Here is a 13,169-nt window from a genome sequence, read left to right as displayed (position 1 = left end):
AAAACATCAATGTAATAAAACCCACGGGATGTAAAGATAGCTTTTAACTACAGTCCTCCTTAAGTACTTGTTAGCTCTTTACTGCAATCTATTGTATTTCTAATTTATTAATACTTCACATGTATCATTCGTTTATTTCCTAAAAGACGTACATCGTTATGTATTCATTTGATGTATTTTTTTTTACATATAGGCTTTTAAAGTTCATCTTTATATTAGTAGGCAGGATGAAAATGTACGAATATGTACTAAAGTTGCTTTTGCTAGAAAACTAAAAGTATTTTTAAAATCTGTTTTCTGATTCACACATTTAAACAATTTGCCGATAAATTTTTCATGAATGAATGAATAAATAAATGATTGATTGTATTATATATTTTATACAGACACTTTAAATAATCTGGTTTTGGTAAAAAAGGAATTTGGGGATTCAGGCAACTTTAGGTTTACACGGTAAAAAGTCCAAACTATTTGTCAACTGTTTTATGTAAAGGTAAACAACAAACAATGTTGTACAATATGTCAATACAATGTTGAATGTTGTTACAATGTTGTATTTAAGGTAAGTAAACAAAGATATTAAGAAATATTGTTTACTTGGAAAGACCATTATTTAAAACCGTATTTCATGAAGATGAAAATCGTCATTCGAAATGTTAAAACGAAACGAGTAAGAGAACTGTCAATCCATCAATGTTGAAATTAAACATAAAATTGATCTGTGTGAGTCACCAAGAGTAATTGCTGCCAAATGTAACGGTACTGAAACGTTGCGTTTGGCCTTACAGTATTGCAAACTCACCATGAAAGTTATAGTCGCGGTTTTACTAATTGTAAGTACTAAACGATTAATTGTACTCTATATTCCAATGATTTCGATTAATTGTACTCTATATTCTGGTGATTTAGATTAATTATACTATATACTGTGACGATTTCGATTAATTGCACTTTATATTTCGATAGTTTCAGTTAATTGTACTCTATATTGCGATGATTTTGTATCCACACTAAGCACTAATCTCTTATATGCGTTTTCTGAATAATTGTTTATTAGTTTTTGAATCAGAGGTATCAGATAAAGAAATGTGCTTAGTGTCCACGTAAGCACATGGATGAACTTAAGTTATTTGATTAAGTATTTTTTTACTTAAATTACCCGGGTCTTAGTAGGGAACATAAAAAAGTGCAATGATTTATTGAATCCTAGAGCTAATAAGTTATTACAGTAGGTGGCATAGGAAGACTTAGTTGCTAGACCACTTAATGTTTGTCATTTAAAAAGATTCTGGACGTCCCCAGAGTCCAGAAACATTATCCGTTAAAATGTATATACAGGGTGTCCCACGAAGAGGTTTAAACGTTTGATTTTTGAATACTTGTAATTTATGAACCGAACATTTTAAAACTTAACACAACTTAAATTATGTTTGACAAATATTCTGGGAACATTTCAACTCCTTTTTAGGAACAGAATTGTAGTATATTAAAAAATTATAATTTAAAAACATTAAGTGTTTTAGGCAAAGAAATGGGCAAGAAATATAAAATCAAACGTTTAATCCTCTTCGTGGGACCCTGTAGGGTGAGTTTCAATTGTCCCTATCCAGCTTTTTTCTACAGTTTTTCAAATATCAATCCCAGACCACTTTCAAACATTGTTGGTCGGTAAGTACTTAATTTGACAAGGTGGTAATTTCTAGCCAGCTGCCATCTTGGATTTGCCATATTGGATACAAAATATTTATTTCAAATGTAAAGGTGGGGTTGTCACCCTTTATATTCTATTATATTCAACAGATTTATATATTCCTCAAGCCAGGATAACAAAATTTATCAAAAGTTATAAATATTTGCAAATAAAACTATTTAATAAACTTCCAATATATTTTAGAAATCAGGAAAGCATTCATTTGTATAGGTCAAAATTATCAAGTCGTGCTTTTAGCGAATTTCCCATATAGGGAATAAGCTATTACCTTAGTACTCATGGTAAGACCTGGACCCGGGACAGATTTACTTTTTCGTTTTGAGGTCCCTAGAGGCCAGAAACACCATCCGTTCAAATTCATATATATATATATAATATATTTTTATATATATTTATATATTGTATTTGATATTGTTCACGTTTAGGGCTACTGTAATTAATATTAATAAATAATACACCATAGTACCCTTTTTTAAATTATTTTTAATGATTGATGCATTTCGACACTAAGGTCATGGTCACAGTCTTTCACAATGTTATTAAATCATATATATATATATATATATATATATATATATATATATATATATTTATATACATATATATATGTGCCCGTTAGCACGACAACTCGAGCAAAAATGATCCTAATTTGATGAAATTTGGTACAAACGTGTAAACCTACATTTATTCGAGCGAGTTCGCGAACCAGCATGATCGGACTATGGGAACGGGGTTTTATAGGGAAAAATAGGTTTTTCCCATTTTTGACCCTAAAAACACAAAATTTCGCAATTTCTTTCCTAACCATTTTGTAGAGCATAAAAAACATATAATTTCGTATATTGAAGCGTGATTGTGCGCCTAATGGTTACGGAGAAAATCCCAAAAAATTGTAAATTTTAAATTCCTTTGTTATTCTTAAGGAGAATATATGGCTGTTGTAGTTTGCTTGTTTATGAACATATTTTGATCGAATTTGGAAAAAAACATTCATTTCTTACTAAACTATTAACATTTTACAAAAAAAAAAAAAAAAAACACTTTTTTACCCTCCCTGTTGCCGCAAACCTAAGTACTCGTTACACTAATTCTATTTAAATAGGAAATAAATGTGATATTTTTATGGAGGCATTTTAGTGTACATCCAATCAGGTTAATAGAAATTCGCTTAGTCTGCAGGTTTGCTGCGGCGGGGGTATTTATTCATTCGAGGAGTTTTTGCAGAACGTAGATTTTTCAACTCTTAAATGTGATTCCAAGCAGTCTTGATGATTCTTTGTTCTTGTTATGGTTTTCCCCCTGTTAATTTAAAAGTTTTGTATTATTACTGATGCTTTATCCTTTTAAGATTCATTTAACTTTATTTTAACATTTTCTGTTGTAGCCCATTTAATATTTTATTTAACATATGTAACGAAACATGTAACAAATGTGACCTTGTCTATTGTAATTTTATATTACCAAATCACAATAAAGATTTATTATTAATATTATTTCCAGCTAGTTACCCTGGCCCAAATACTTGTACCCTGATTACAATGCTACAATCCATTTTTAAAATATTGATCCATTCCAAAGTTATCTTTTATCGGTCGACAATGACTGGTTGGGTATACTTATATTTATGTACTACTATTTTGAGATTATTGTCTCAGTTTGTAAATTCACAATGTCAAAATGGGCAAAAAAGTTGTAAAAAGTCCTCGTAACTTTGGAATGGATCAATATTTTGAAATCGGATTGTAGCATTGTAATCAGGGTAAAAATATATTTTGAAATAATGGGTCACAACCCCACCTTTACATTTAAAATAACTATTTTGCAGCCAATGTGGCAAATCCAAGATTTGAAAAACTGTAGACAAAATTTAGAGGGGGCAATTAAAACTCACACTGTATATATAAAGGATGATTTTCAGCCTGTCTGTCTCTATGTGATTTTACAAATGAATCCATAGATTTTGAACCCTTTAAGCTATTAACTTCATAATTCAAAAGAAGCGGTGACTGGTATGACACAAGTTTACACAAAAGAATGATTTTGAATGTGGATTTTGAATAAGCTCATTTAATTTGTATATCTTCAAAATATAAGAAACGAGTAATTCCGCTAAGTTACTATCAGTTTTTTTTTTTCGTCGAGTCTATTTTATTTTCACTGTAAGAACAAAAATTATTTTCTCTTAGTGAGTCAACTTATTGCTATATATTTTGAACTAATATTTTAATTTCAGTTAAAGTAAGTAAAGTAAAGTAAAATAAAATATTAAAAGAATGGTAAACTGTGGCTTCAAAACCCTTTGCCCGAGGTTATTTTAATGTTTGCTTAGTAATAAAAAAATACAATTTTTATGTTTTACTTGTTATGTGTGTTAAAACAGAAAAAAACCCTATGTGTTTTCGTTTGGTCTATAATATCAGTACTTTTAATCTATCTTATGGGATTTTAGGTTATACTGGACTTGAAAACGATTGATGCAGACCTGGAGGATGTTAAGGTATAAACATCCTAAGCAAAAAATATATTAAATAATTACATATAATAAGTTTTTTTTACAAACCTGTAAACCATCACATTCATGCACTCACATTATTTACATAAGATAAAGAAAAAGTAATTGACTTCCCAACCACGAGAACTTTTAATCTGTCGTATGATTTGTCCTCATGATAATTTTAGCTATTGTTTGTTTGGGATATTGATAGCTTGGTTTAAAAACACTGGTAGATTTGGATCGGCTGAAGCCAATTTTAATGTTAGTTCCGTGCAATGTCTGTAGGGTCGTGTTTTTTATTACATTTTTTTCTTGGTAATTTAGTTACTTCAAAAGTAGTTTAGTAAGAAAAAGATGTAATTAATAAAATAGCCCCTCCTTTAATTTTTATAACCAAACAGTAAATCACAAATCTTAAACTTAACCCCAAGATAATAGATTTATAAGAAAATAGGTTTACCATATTTATAAGTTACTGTATTTTAATAAATTAGGATTTTCAGATCACATTTTTGAGCTGAGACGGCCTGACGTGTTTGGTTAACTTAAAATTTAGATTCAAAATAAATAATTTGAATGTAACTTGTAATTTGAATGTACAAATGCAAAAATTACTCAAACTAAAATGGTAAGTCCTGAACAATAAGTCAAACGATTAAAACCATCCAGTTCTCCAAGGAAAGTGGTTAGATATCACTCATTGACTATTTGTTCCCTAAATGGAGACTGGTAAGCAACCAAAATTCAGATCATCTGCCTGCTTCCATCCATCCCCAATATTTATAAGTACCTACCAGAACGTAAAAGTATGAAGCCTAAGTTTTGTTCAACGTTTCACAGTATCGTCAACAGTTATCATTAAATTGACCCGGATTGAAAATTGAAATAATTAATAAGATTTTACAAAGTATCCGCCAATGTAAAAATATTTCTTTTAGCCCCATGAAGTGAGTAAAGAGGAAGAAGAAAAAGCATTGGAGGCAATGGCAATTGTAGACAAGGATGGTGATGGGAAAATCTCAGTCGCTGAGCTACAATTGTTAATGAAAAAAATAGGAAAAGAAGTCAGCCACGATGAAGCTGCAAAAATGCTTAAGAAGGCTGATATTGACGGTAAGATCACATTGATTGTGGGAAGGAATGCGGCAACGTTATTTTTACACACATAATGTTTTTAACTTGCATCTTTATTTATGTAAAAACCGCAATAGATAGAAAGAACTTTTTTTTTAATAGCAAGGTAGCCCTTGTGACATATCAAATGAAAGAGCATGAAAAAAAAAATGTTTGGTGAAAAAATTGAAAAAATCGACTCATAAATTTGTGAGATATTTCACCCCCTTTCTCACCCTACCCTTAACTTAAAATTTTGAAATTGCGAGATATCCCTTGTGACATATCAAATAAAAGAGCACGAAAAAAGAAAATGTTTAGTGAAAAACATTTTAAAATTGGCTCATAAATTTGTGAGATATCCCCCCTCCCCGGAACTTTTTTTTTTATAGCAAGGTACCCCTTGTGACATATCAAATAAAAGAGCATGAAAAAAGAAAATGTTTGGTGAAAGATGTTTGTATTTAGCTTATAAATTTGTGAGATATTTCACCCCCTTTCTCTCCCTTCCCTTAACTTAAAATTTTGGAATTGCGAGATATCCCTTGTGACATATCAATTGAAAGGGCATGTAAAAAGAAAATGTTTGGTGAAAGAATCTTTGTAGTCGGCTTATAAATTTTTTTATATTTCAAAAAATGTCAATCCCTTGTGACATTTCAAATGAAAGGGTATGAAAAAAATCATTTCTGGTGAAATTATTTTTGAAATCAGATGATATATTTGGGAAATATTGCAATCCCTATCTCCCCCACCTTATTATTTTAAAATTTATCATAATTTTCATACCTCATTACGTGTTAAAGGAAGTTTTCAAAATGTCCACCATTTTTTGCCATACAATGGTAAAGCCCGTTTTCAAACTCAGCTCTCACTTTTTGGAATGTGTCTCTTCTTAGAGCCCTTCATTCAATTTATATTCGATTTCTGAGATCCACTAAATCAACGGGTGTGTTTTTGTAGACTACAATTTTTAAATGCCCCCACAAAAAAAAAAAAAAAACTCAATGGCGTAAGATCTGGCGATCTTGCGGTGCGTCCAATCCATCGGCCAGCAAAATGTAGATTTAACTAGTCCCTTGCGTTCTTTCGATAGTGAGGGGGTGCTCCATCTTGTTGAAAGTAAACGAAATTCTCATCATGGTGTTTTCAATTATGTCCGTGATGAGAGGCTCGATAGACTCTTGCAGCAAGTTTAGATGTTTGTCTCCGTTCAAATTACCTTCAAAGAACAATGGACCGACAATAGTGTCTCCAAAAATCCCTGCCCAAACATTTAACTGTAGTGGCGTATGGGAATTTCCTTCAGTAAATGCATGAGGATTAGTGTCACTCCAGTAGCGACAATTATTTTTGTTAACAAAACCGTTAAGGAAAAAGTGCACTCACCTGAAAAGCAGATGTTCTTCACTGATATTTCGTTATTTGTTATCATTTGACTCATTTGTTCGAAAAATTGCAGCCTCCTATCCGAATCGTCTTCGTACAACTCCTGTAAAATCTGAACTTTGTAGGGATGAAATTTGTGCATATTGGTTACTTTACGTACAGAGCTAATTGATAACCCAGTTTCGGCAGCAACTTTACGAAGAGAGCTTGACGGATCTGCTGTAAAGTGACCCAAAACCTCAATTTCAGTTACACCATCAAGAACTCGTACTCCACTCCTCTTAATGTTACCTACTGATCCAGTTTCACGAAATTTACAAACTAATTGTTGTACATATTGATGGGAAAAATTTCAATTTGGATACCGCTCATTAAACACTCTTGCTGTAGATATTGCACTCTGGTTCTGAGAACCGAAAATAAAAATTATTTCGGTACGTTCCTGCAACGTGTACACTATTCTGCAACTAGACAACTTCACAACCAATAAATAAAATATTAATTACATTCAGTTTAATTAATATTAAATTAAACATCGTACAACAATAAGTGAACAGTTACTTAAAGAACACAAGAATGCTAACTAATCCCACTCGTATTGGCTTGTAAAAGGGCAAGTAAACTAAGGTTGCTTGGAAATTCCAAAAATCCTCAACCAGTGAAAGTGTTGATCCTTACCACACATTGTCATAGTTATTTTTATCTGTTTTTTCACTTTCAAAATTAACAATTACATTGTTATTAATGCTACATTTTCTTCAACAGTTTTTTAATGTTTTAACTTTAAGTAAATTACAGTATCATTAATAATGGCAATTACGTAATATCTAACAACACATTATGGCTAAAGCTGTAAGTATTAATAACACATCCTGAAATTTCTTACAAGTTTAGAACCCGATTTCAAAAATTGTTTAGTAAAAAATGTTCTATTTTCGCGCTCTTTCATTTGATATGTCACAAGGGATAGTTCGCAATTCCAAAATTTTAAGTTAAGGGAAAGGAGAGAAAGGGGGTGAAATATCTCACAAATTTATAAGCTGAATAAAAATATTATTTCACCAAACATTTTCTTTTTTTATGCTCTTTTATTTGATATGTCACAAGGGGTACCTTGATATAAAAAAAATTAAGTTCCGGGGAGGGGAGGATATCTCACAAATTTATGGGCCAATTTTAAAATGTTTTTCACTAAACATTTTCTTTTTTCGTGCTCATTCATTTGATATGTCACAAGGGATATCTCGCAATTTCAAAATTTTAAGTTAAGAGTAGGAAGAGAAAGGGGGTGAAATATCTCACAAATTTTTGAGCCGATTTTCAATTTTTTCACCAAACATTTTATTTTTTCATGCTCTTTAATTTGATACGTCACAAGGGGTACCTTGCTATCAATAAAAATTTAGTTGTGGGCAGGGGAAAGGGGGGGGGATTGTGAATGTAACAATGGGCAGGGACAGAGCTTACATACAACTGATACTTGATAGATATAAGGCTGAGCAATATCCTGATGCAAAGGACAAAGTTAACTTTTTGTATCTGAAAACGAAGCGTGATTAAAAATACCAGGTAAATGAGGAAAAAAGGGCAACTGTAGTACCAGTACGCATTCAGAGTTCCCTGAAACAATGTAAGGCAGCATGGTCAGTAATAAATGAATGGTTCACTCGAGGAAGAAAAATAAAGTAGTCAATACACTTTCTAGTCCAGATGACTATAACCAGTTTTTTGCCGTCTCAGTAAAAGACATAACTGAAAAACTGAGCAGACAAGCCGTTGGAAACTGGAGTGGAGAAATCGGAGTCCAGGTGCAGCCACTGACCTCCTTAGAGGAATGGAATCTTACTACCAAGGAGGGAAGGAGTAAGTAATTAAAATAGTTAAATCTTTCTCCGAATTAAGAAGTCCATGTATCTACGGAATTTCACCTTGGATCCTCTCCTCAAGTCTGTAATTAATGGATTATCTCTGCCTCTGTCTGAGGTGATAAAAAGGTGTCTAAGGGTGGGACTTTTCCCAGACTGAGTTAAAATCTCAAAGACTATACCTATTTTTAAAAATCTTACCTCAAGTTATAAAGCAATTTCAATAATCCCGACTGTGGGGAAGATAATAGAGAACATAGTACAAAGAGAGATAGTCGACCATTTTGAAGTAAATCAAAATTTACAGCCTATTTTACAGCCTCCCAAAACGGGTTTCGGAAGTCAAGATCAACAACAACAGCCCTAGTCTCCTTGATCAGTGAGGTACTGGACTCCTTTGAAAATAAAGTCAATGGCTCTGGTCCTCTGCAACTTGTCGAAAGCCTTCGACATTGTCTCCCATGACATACTGCTGGAGAAGCTGGGCTTGGAGTTGGCAGAGTGGCCCTTCAGACCTTCAAATCCTTACTAGAGGGTAGAAGTCAGATTGTTGCTGTGTAGGGCGCACTGTCCTCCCCAGTAGAAGAGTTTCGTAGGGCTGAGTAGTTGGCCCAACTCTCTTCCTGGTACTTATGAACGACATAGGCTGGGAGAGAGATGCACTACTATTTGCGGATGGTACAACCCTATTGGGCAGGGGGCAAGATCCTACTACGACGGTCGCCTGTTCAGAACATCGTTTCCAAGAGCCTGATGACTTCGGCTGAGGCTTCGTCATGGACCCCAAAGTTCAGTAGGGCCTTCATAGTAATTCTGTCTGTGTGAGATTAAGCAGAGCAATCTTCCTCTTGAAAAAGCTGAAACGTCAGGTAACTACACAGTACCTGCTGACAGTCTTTTTCGTTTTTTCACAGTCGTTTGGCCAACGGCATTCAACTGTGGGGACATGCCGCTGACAGCAGTCGTGTGCTTCGCTTGCAAAAACAGGCACTACGAGTAGTTACAAATAGCAGGAGGCGGAAGCTATGCAGACCCCTTTTTAGATTGTTAAACATCCTTACAGTCTATAATCAGTACATTCTTGCCTGTGTTGTTCACATCAAAGCCAACCTGAGCAATTCTGAACTCCGAGGCCAGCGCAACTCTCACAACGTTAGAGGAGTACAGAATCTGAATACACAGCGATACAGACTGTCCCTGACAATAGATAGCTTCCCAGCAGTTGCTGTACCATTAGAGTTTAATGCGCTACCACTCTACCTGGGAGAGCTTGAGACTAAACTATTTAAGGAAAAGATCAAGGAGATCCTCCTGCAAACCCCGTACTACTCCGTTGACGAGCATTTTGAGAAGGCACCAACTCTTGACCACCCACCACCACCTAACTAAAGCTTAAGTTGTGAATGGTTTTTTTAGAAAGTTTTATTTTTAAATGACTATGTATATCCTGCCCTGGCTGGTTAAACACGAAGAGGAGGTGATCAGGTAGTCAGGAATTAATTAATTGAATACATTATAGCAGTCTAGTATGTCCAAACTGGAACTATCAACTTTAACGAGTACTTCTAAAATATTTTATTGAGCAGAATGGATTAAATTGAAATACATGTTTAGTAATAAAAACATAAAGTTATAAAATATTATGGTTTTATATTCTATGTTGTTTATAATAAAAACGAGGCTTAAAATATTAAAATGTATTTATCTCCTCAGTATATGAGGCCAAAGATAAAAAAAGGCCCTCTGCGATTAAAAACATGCCTAATTCTCCAAATTCAAATTATTCTTAAAAAAACTTTGTTTTGGAGAGGGCATTTTACTCATTAGAAGAATATCTGGAGGATATGTACATTAAAAAGATATTATGTACCGGTATCCCTTAATAACCATAGCATATTTATTGCTTTATTTCTTTTGTATTTTATTATATAGATTTATCAGTGTAGTTTTAGACCTAATGAGAAATCACCTGTCAAGAGAATTTATGTACTGTGATGATGTATATATAAATAATTTTGAAACAGGGAACGGTAGCGTCAACGTATCGGAGTTAATGCAGTACCTTAAAGGATCTGTTTGGGAAGAATTCAAAAAAGCAGTTGATGAATTATTTCCATTTCTTGATAAAAATAATGATGGATCGTGATGAGATCAAAACCTTTTATAGAAAAATGAAACAAGATTTAAGCGATGAAGAAGTCAATGATATGTACAAAAAGGCAGTCAAGGACAAGAACGGACAGATAACCAAAAACGGTAAGAAACTTCAATAGTTTGCAGTTGATTAGATTTTATAAGGGACATTTTTTAGCTTCTAAGTTCAATTTAGGAAGTCTTAGACCCTGTACACATGGGAGCGTTGCAACGCGCGTTAGGGCCATATCATACGAGCGCTATTGCCGTCGCGCCGATGCCGTCGCGTTAAAGTCGCTCCAACCCGGCAATGGGGGTTTTTTACGTGTCGCGCGTTGCAACGCGCGTCCTAGAAACACAGCAATCTTAGGTAAAGTGTAACCACTCCATTTTTTCGCATACATAGTCTCTTTGAAGATATAATTTGAGTAGTACATTAGTAGTTGACTCATTGTAGTGTTCCTTCCGTTAACATTTCAGAGGGCCGAGTAGGTGTTGTCGACATTTACGACCTTAGGACCATAAACGCATAATCCGTAATTGCAACAACGATTTTGGTTGGTCCCTTTAGCAGGTAGCTCTATTGCGGGTCAAGGTGGCTTAAACTTAATTGAAGAATCGTAATGATGTTTAATAAAAGCTGGTCTATCACCATCAACTGTGTACAATTTCGGTCTACAATTTACTTGTCTGTCCGATAGCTAAACCAGTAAACTAGCCAGTATAAACTGGCTGGAATTAATTCTGTTTTATTACTGTTAATGGTGAACGAGAGTCCCTAGACTAATCCAGTGTTGGTAAAGGGGTAGTAATGAAAGTGTTGGTAAATATTTCCCAAGCAACATTTTACATTATTATTTGTGTTCCAGAATTCTATTGGATCCATTTAAGACACTTCAAGCCACAGCCTCCACAGCCCCCTTCCAAATCTGTTGTAAGCAAATTTTTCAGATGGACAAAAGGCAATTTCTCTTCATTGGCAAAAAAGCTCACGAGCTAGAAATCTTGCACGACAAGCTTCAAAACTAGACATTGTTCATTTTTAAAACTATTTATAAGATTTTAAAAAGTGTATTTTAGTTCGGAATTTCAATTATGATTTTCCTGGTGGTTTTCAAACTTGTTCTGTCAAGAAAGGCTAGAAAAATAAAAGTGTGATACTGTAAAACAAATTTGAGTAAGAAACCTTTTAAAACCAAAAACCCAAAGACTTTTGTAAAATCTTAGATTTATTTAGAATTTAAATACTTAGTACGGTAACCCAAAGTTGCACATGAAATCTGATATAAAAAAATAGGCAGTTTATTTCCCAGCTTTAAATTAATTTGTCCAATGGTTAATCAAACAAAATTATTAAAAACTGCCAAAGCAGTTAGTTTAAAATATAGTAGGGTTACCAAAAATAATGTAAAAGATATTTACTTTCAAAGTAGATTTTTAACTAGATCGATCTTACACTTAACCTGTACAAAGGAATTGGCATAAAACAATGTTTTTGATATTGCATTAAGTATTGAAAATCTTTTGCAATGTTGATAGTAAATGTGGAGTGTTTGTGAGTATTAATGAAATATTAGGAGAGAAAAAAATAGTAAACCATGTTTACAAGAAGACCAGAAAGGAAAGGAATGTTTATTTACATAATACAATGGATTATCTTTAAATTATCAGCTGTTTTAGTAATTTAAAAATTCTAAACGGGCTAAAGAAAAATTTTAGATAAAAGAACTGAACAGTAAATGCATTTCAAAATCTCTCTCGCAGATTAAATCCATACAAACTAAGTTCGATACCATGCTGACAAATGTACCCAAATCAACCTCCAGAGTGGTGTAAAACAAAAAAACTTTACCCTCTCGCGGGCTTTTCTTTAAAGTTTTACAGATGTAGGTGCGCCATTTCCCTTATTTATTGGTTCTATGTTTCATCTGGCTCCAGGCAACTCAATGGGGTCCTAAAATGTTCCAAACATGATAATATTAAAAATATTTGAATTGTAACTTACAGCACCAATCTTGTATTACAGTACTGGCTAACAGCATTTTTTGCACAAAGTTGGCATTATGATATAACATTTTGTAATATTAAATGTGTATGGTGTACATAACAGATTTTCATACATATTTAATGACAGGTATTTTTTAACTATGTTGAAGTTTTTGTGTATATATTGATTACTAAACAAAGTACGGTATATGATGTCATATTGTTATGACTGTATTTTAATAACGGGTGGTCCATAAATACCGGACGTTTATACAAATGAATTAGAGGTTAGGAAAATAACATTATTCCTTTATTAATACAGCTATATTACACACACTATTGTATGTAGATTTCATTTATGAAAAATAGTCGTTACAAGTATAAATAGTACAAAACAATTGCTATTATCAAATTATTCAGGTATAAACAACTTAAATTTGGTAAAAACATGTATACATGTTACGTATAAATGTTTCAT

At 33.1% G+C, this 13,169-nt stretch overlaps 1 protein-coding gene across 1 annotated transcript; it reads left to right on the top strand.

Annotated features, from left to right (window-relative positions):
• Positions 1-768: 768 nt before the first annotated feature.
• Positions 769-11,868, top strand: LOC128993769 (calmodulin-like). The gene is made up of 5 exons (XM_054417753.1): positions 769-833; positions 4,161-4,208; positions 5,144-5,318; positions 10,597-10,828; positions 11,575-11,868. Exons 1-4 carry the CDS (start codon positions 804-806, stop codon positions 10,716-10,718), a joined length of 375 nt encoding a protein of 124 aa, XP_054273728.1. The 5' UTR covers positions 769-803; the 3' UTR covers positions 10,719-10,828; positions 11,575-11,868.
• The last annotated feature ends 1,301 nt before the right edge of the window (positions 11,869-13,169 follow it).

This window comes from Macrosteles quadrilineatus, unplaced genomic scaffold (assembly GCF_028750875.1).
Source record: "Macrosteles quadrilineatus isolate MER2022 unplaced genomic scaffold, UCM_ALF_1.0 Scaffold_5__1_contigs__length_97177068, whole genome shotgun sequence".
Taxonomy (NCBI): Eukaryota; Metazoa; Arthropoda; class Insecta; order Hemiptera; family Cicadellidae; genus Macrosteles; species Macrosteles quadrilineatus.
Note: the sequence above shows the minus strand (reverse complement) of the source record. Positions and strands in the feature narration are given on the sequence as shown.

Bases quoted from the DNA above. Each gene is read 5' to 3' on its own strand.
- LOC128993769 (XM_054417753.1), top strand. From the start codon at position 804: ATGAAAGTTATAGTCGCGGTTTTACTAATT. The intron at 834-4,160 runs GTAAGTACTAAA...ATGGGATTTTAG, and splicing joins TAGTCGCGGTTTTACTAATT to GTTATACTGGACTTGAAAAC. The intron at 4,209-5,143 runs GTATAAACATCC...TATTTCTTTTAG, and splicing joins CAGACCTGGAGGATGTTAAG to CCCCATGAAGTGAGTAAAGA.